This window comes from Triticum urartu, unplaced genomic scaffold, assembly GCF_003073215.2.
Source record: "Triticum urartu cultivar G1812 unplaced genomic scaffold, Tu2.1 TuUngrouped_contig_5257, whole genome shotgun sequence".
In the NCBI taxonomy this organism is placed as follows: Eukaryota; Viridiplantae; Streptophyta; class Magnoliopsida; order Poales; family Poaceae; genus Triticum; species Triticum urartu.
Window position 1 is genome coordinate 822 of NW_024115918.1, and position 6,485 is coordinate 7,306.

At 44.7% G+C, this 6,485-nt stretch overlaps 1 protein-coding gene across 1 annotated transcript; it reads left to right on the forward strand.

Moving 5' to 3' along the window:
• Positions 1 to 4,854: 4,854 nt before the first annotated feature.
• Positions 4,855 to 6,475, forward strand: LOC125528976 (phosphatidylinositol transfer protein 3-like). The gene is made up of 4 exons (XM_048693393.1): positions 4,855 to 5,200; positions 5,290 to 5,407; positions 5,776 to 5,864; positions 5,952 to 6,475. The coding sequence occupies exons 1-4, from the start codon at positions 5,081 to 5,083 to the stop codon at positions 6,132 to 6,134; spliced, it is 510 nt and encodes a 169-aa protein (XP_048549350.1). The 5' UTR covers positions 4,855 to 5,080; the 3' UTR covers positions 6,135 to 6,475.
• Positions 6,476 to 6,485: the final 10 nt, after the last annotated feature.

The following is a 6,485-nucleotide window of genomic DNA, read 5'->3' on the forward strand; positions in this document are numbered from 1 at the left end:
AGGTACCCAAGTACAGAAGGGTAGTGTCGGAATCAAGGTGAACGATGATATCGGTCACTATTTTCAGACACATAAGGGGTTGAGACAAGGGGATTCCATGTCTCCTCTTCTGTTTAATATTATGGCATATATGTTGACCGTCATTATTGGCAGGGCCAAGCGGCATAGCCATGTAGAGGGTTTAGTTCCTCATCTAGTCGATGGAGGAGTTTCCATTTTACAGTATGCTGATGACACTATCCTATTCATGGAACATGACATGGCAAACACACGTAATGTGAAACTTATCTTATGCCTCTTCGAACAATTGTATGGCTTAAAAATTAATTTCCATAAGAGCGAGTTGTTCTGCTTTGGGAAGGCCAAAAACGAGGAACACACTTACAGACAATTGTTCGAATGTGAATTAGGTTCTTTACCATTCAGTTACTTGGGTATTCCAATCCATCACCGTAAGCTATCCAATAAAGAATGGAAGTGTATTGAAGAACGAATTGAAAAAAATACTTAGCTGCTGAAAGGGCAAGCTTATGTCATATGGAGGTCGGCTAGTCTTGATTAACTCAGTTCTGACTAGTATGCCGATGTTTCTACTTTCGTTCTTTGAGATTCCGAAAGGGGTTCGGAAGCGACTTGATTTCTTTAGATCTCGTTTCTTCTGGCAGTCTGATGAGGCCAAGAGAAAATATCGTCTCGCGCGATGGGATATCCTTTGCCGACCTAAGGACCAAGGGGGTCTTGGTATTGAGAATTTAGAAATTAAGAATAAATGTCTTATGAGAAAATGGTTATGCAGGCTAGAGACAGAGCCGGAGGGTATGTGGTCACAAATCATGCGCAATAAGTATTTACACTCGAAAACACTAGCTCAGGTTACCATGAGACCGACTGACTCACCATTCTGGAAGGACTTATGAGAACGAAGGACTTGTTCTTTCGTAGGGTCAAATTCTTGATGGGCAATGGGATATCAACAAGATTTTGGGAGGATACGTGATTTGGAGAGACGCCCCTGGCCATCCAATATCCTACCCTCTATAATAGCGTGCAACGTAGGGAGGATTACGTAGGCACGGTCCTTCAAACTATTCCCTTGAACATCTGGTTCAGACGGGTGTTAGTTGGTGCGAGATGGACTGCCTGGATGCATTTAGTTCGGAGACTGGTAGAAGTTCAACTCTCCGACCAGCCGGATGCGTCACAATGGAAGTTAACTAAGAATGGGATGTTTACGGTGAAATCATTCTATACGGATTTGATTAATTCTGGCCCACTCTCAAGGTCGCTGCACATCTGGAAGGTTAAGGTTCCTTTGCATATTAAAATCTTTATGCCGTTTGTTCACAAGCAAGTGATACTCACAAAGGACAACTTAATTAAAAGGCGATGGGTAGGAAATTCGTGGTGCTGTTTTTGTGATCATGATGAAACAATACAACACTTATTTCTTGACTGCCCACTTGCCAAGCTACTTTGGAGAATGATTCATATAGCTTTCAACATTAATCCTCCAGTCGATACTGTGTCATTGTTTGGGACATGGTTAGCTGGGGTTGAACAGATTACTGCGACCCATATCCGGATTGGAATATGTGCGCTATTATGGGCTATATGGAATTGCAGGAATAATATGATTTTTAACAGACAACACACTTTAACTTTCTTGCAGGTCATCTTCAAAGCTACAGCTTGGATCCGTACGTGGTCCTTACTCACTCCTATAGACTTCAGTAAGCCTTTCGTTACTGGGTGCAACCAATGGGAGATGGTAGATCGAGTTATATTCAACTATTCGGATGGCGCTCGCATAACATGATAGGAGTCTAGGGAGCTTATCCTTCTTATTACCATATCAGTTGCCTTTGTCAGCATGTAATTTTCCTTTTTTTCACTTTGTTATGCTCCGCTTGCGAGCTGTAAGACTTTTATGACGGTACTTTGTGGATTTTTAATAAGATGGCTGCATGCATCAGAAGTCGGGGGCATGCCTCCATTTCCAAAAAAACACCCTCTATCCAGGCCTGGAAACCAAGGGGCCACAAAGGATACCCAGATGACCGACAAATAGGAAATACTCCCTCTGTCCGAAAATACTTGTCATAAAAAAAAGATAATGTATCTAGATGTATTTTAGTTCTAGATACACCCCTTTTCAACAATTTTGATGACAAGTATTTTCGGACGGAGGGAGTACATAGTTATACACAAGTTAAGGTTTATATATAATTGAGTAGATCATGACGCTAATTTATCTTCTCCGTTCTGGATACACAAGTGAATGTTTTGAACGGGATCAATGATAAGAACAAGGATTCTAACCACAAATGAATTCAAAATAATATTTCTAGATAAATCACCCCAAAAGAGAGGTTTGCTTTGACTCTAAGGAGAAATTTTCTTAGAAAAACAACGAAATACAAGCACACGATAAATTGACAAAAGCCCAAACTAAACAGAAACATTTCTCTTTTATTCTTTCTGAATGAGACTAAGGAAATTATCGTTACCCCAAAAGTTCAGAATTTCAATAGCTGACGAACATCCGTTGGGGAGGATGGCATTTGCGAACGATTTCCATGGCAATTTTAGTTATAAAGGGGTGGTAATTTCTTTAAACTAGCATGCCAATTCCTTCTTAGAGAAGGCATTTTTATATAAAAAAACTGACATCGCTTTAATCTCGATCAAACGACTGCAAGGTTGTCGGCTGGGAGCTCCTTCCCAGCGAACATGCGCTAGTTAGCATTACCAAAAGTTAATTGATCGATATTGTGTTTCTACTGGGACACTAGATAGGTACATATATTGTTAACGGTTGTTGATCATTGTGTCAATTAATTAGCTAAATGTAAGATTCAATGGAGATCGTGCAATTTCTTAATGCAATCTCGCTAATAATTGTGATCATGACAATTATCAAGTCTAAGAAAGGTAGCCAATTATTAGATGACCGAGACTCGGTCATGCAATTGTGAAATTTTCACATAATATCTATAAATGTAAGAATATACTATTCGTGCTTTCGATGAAATAACCATCATTTATATCATGAATATTTGAGATATAGAATACATCGTCGCAATGTCGATAGCAAATTCTACCATAGCCAATGAATGAGTATAACAAGGGGATGCACATCCATATGGTCAAAAGTTACACAACTTAAATGGCATATGGTGTGATTGCTTTAAATCGTTTTGACGTATAGCCAACGTCTATATTTCAAAATTCAAACGGTAATGTTGTAACGGAGCGCCTAGTTAAAGCGTATACGTAACGGTTAGACCGGGTCTACCATTAAATGAATAGATAGAATGACGAACGGCTACTTTTTGATTTCAAAAGGTAAAACGCTCCAAGCGCGTGTTGAGAACGCTCCAAGCGTGTGTTGAGAACGCTCTCATGGAGTTTCCTTCTTGTGTTTTTGGCTTGACGGCATCACGACCGCCACGTCATTTGTACACAACTTTCGGTCTCTCAAAGGACAGTGGCAATGTGTAATTACTACATAGAAATATATTGTTTTTGCGGTGAACTAAACAGAAATATATTGCTCTATTTGGAAATGTAGCATGTTGTAAACAACAATAATTGTTCATATTTTCCATGTGGTTAAAACTTAGAGGCGCAAACAAGCAGAAACCGGAGGTTAACTAGAACAAACACATAGTACACATAAGCCATAACACGAAAATGATGAGCTAATTTAGGCACATATCATCATGAATGGAACCAAGGCCCTTTTTTCGGCCGAAAATAGTGCTGTAAACCCAGAGATCGATATTTCACATAATAGCTATAAGTGTAAGAATATATTATTTGTGCTTTCGATGAAATAGCCATCATTTATGCCATGAATTTTTGTGATACGAAATGCATCGTCGCAATGTCGATAGCAAATTCTATCATGCACAATGAATGAGTATAACAAGGGGATGCACGTCGATATATTCAAAAGTTTGGTGGCGCGTCAGTACAAAACTTAAATGGCATATGGTGTCATTACATTAAATCGTTTTGACGTAGAGCTAACGTCTATATTTGAAAATTTAAACGGTAATGCCGTAAGCGGAGCCCCAAGTTAAAGCGTATACGCAACGGGTAGACCGGGTCTATCATTAAATGAATAGAATAAATGACGAACGGCTACAATTTTCGATTTCAAAAATTGAACGCTCCGAGCGCGTGTTGCTAACGCTCTCACGGAGTTTGCTCCTTGTGTTTTGGGATTGACGGCGTCACCGACCGTTGGCACAATCTGTACACAATTAACAGTCCCTCGCAAGACAATGACAATGTGTAATTACTAGATACAAATATATTATTTTTGTGGTGAAGTACATAGAAAATGTCGCCATATTTGAAAATGCAGCATGTTGTAAACCACAATGGTTGCTCATATTTTCTCGGTGGGTTAACTAGGGCAACATATAATGTACCCATAAGCCATAACACAAAAAATGATGAGGTAATTTAGGCACCTATCATCATCATGAAGGGGGGCCAAAGCACCTTTTTTCAGCCGAAAATAGAGCTATAAACCCAGGGATCGACACACGGCCGTAAAGCACAATCCCATGGTTTATTTAGAGCTATATATAGTAGTGATCATCATGACACAGACAATGATGAGATTCAATTCTGAAAACATGGAGAAACTCATCATCAAATCAAAGATATGAAAAGCAAAGAAAGGCGTAAAAGGGCGTCTCCCTAATAATCAGACGCACTCGGTAAGCAGTTCGTCCACGGACAGTTATTTGGTGCCAATCGGCCAAGAATACCACGAGCAAAAGTCGACGACAATCCCACCGGGGGGCGCGCGGGCAAGCAAACAAACGGCCGTCTCCGTCTCCACGTTTCGCCGTCAGCGCCATTGCCTCGGCCGGGAGCGCCCTCTGGCTTAAACGGCACCTTCGCCCCCGCCCGCGGCTTATAATACTCCTCCTCCTCCTCGTCTCCATTCAGTCCCTTCCTGCTTCTCTCTCTCAGGCCACCGCCACCCGCTGTCCTCTCTCCCGTAGTTGGTTCGTTCACACTCGCCCCGCTCCTCCGTGTCCATCTCCTCCCTCTCGGCGACATGGCGAAGGTCGCTGCCATGGCCATGGAGAAGGTGGACGCCAAGGACGCCAAGGACCGGGAGAAGATCGAGGCCGTCCGCAAGGTGATGCGCAAGCAGGCGCCGCTCTCCCCCAAGCAGGTACGCACCGCCCGTGCCCACCTCCATCTCTCCGCGGCCATGCCTCCTTCTTGGGATCGTTTTCTTGACGCCGGCCGGTCTGCGCGCAGGCGGAGTACTGCAACGACGCGTGCGTGGAGCGGTTCCTCCGGGCCAAGGGCGACAACGTGAAGAAGGCGGCCAAGACCCTGCGCGCCGTCCTCTCCTGGAGGGACACCATCGGAGCAGGTGCGTCCCGCTTCCCTTCCACACTCTATCTCCCGCTTGTTTCCGGCAGCGAATGTGATTCTCCGGCCTGCTATTTTTGAAATCCGTTGCACATGCAGAAAAGGGGCGGTTCATTAATACTCCTACTACATACGGCGCTCTGATGTGCTCTGTTTTTGTTGTGTTCTCGTACCTACGGCACAGTGTATTCTAGTCAGGTTACTGGTAGAAGTGCGTATCGAATTTATTGTGCCGTGCTCTTTGCTTTGCTTGGCATCCCGTGTTCCCGTGTATGTACAGTACGTGCAAGCGAGGACAGTTTCAACAGTGCCCCCTTGTTGTTGCTACTATGTTTTTGACTGTTTTGTGTTGCTGTTGACGGCGAGCAGATCACATCATGGCCGACGAGTTCTCCGGCGAGCTGTCCGACGGCATGGCCTACGTCGCCGGGCACGACGACGAGAACCGCCCCGTCCTGGTACGCTCACTGCAGTTGGGTGTAAATGTTTGGAGCGACACTGGCTTGGCTCTAACCGTGAGGCTTTTTGTTTTGTTTTCTTGGCAGATGTTCAAAATCAAGCAGGATGACTACCCCAAGTACCAGCCCCAGAAATCGTTCGTGCGGTTCCTGGTGTTCACGCTGGAGGTGGCGGTGGCGTCCATGAACCGCTTCGTGGACCAGTTCGTGCTCCTCTTCGACGCAAGTAAGCAATCTCCGTCTCCGTTGGATCGATCGGAAGGCAGATAGCGCGCAGTAGTGGTCGCATCGCAATCGCAATCGCAATCGCATCCATTTTGACAATGCCCTGCGACGGACTGCAAGCGCAGCGCGCACTGACTTAGACGACTGGCACCAGTCGTCAGTACGCTCTGATAGGCGCACATGAATCCCTGGCAGCTCCCAACAACGACAGACACCTTCCCATGGACGGACGGACGGACGGACGCACGAACTGCACTGCGCCCGTATCGTGCTGCGACCCTGCTCGCATTGTCTCCCACGCACCTTCTTTTTAGGTTTTTCACTCGTTTGTCTTCCGTATGCATGCTACGTGGGTCAAGCGCGGGCGGGCGGGCGGGCGGCCCCCGGGCTTGACTC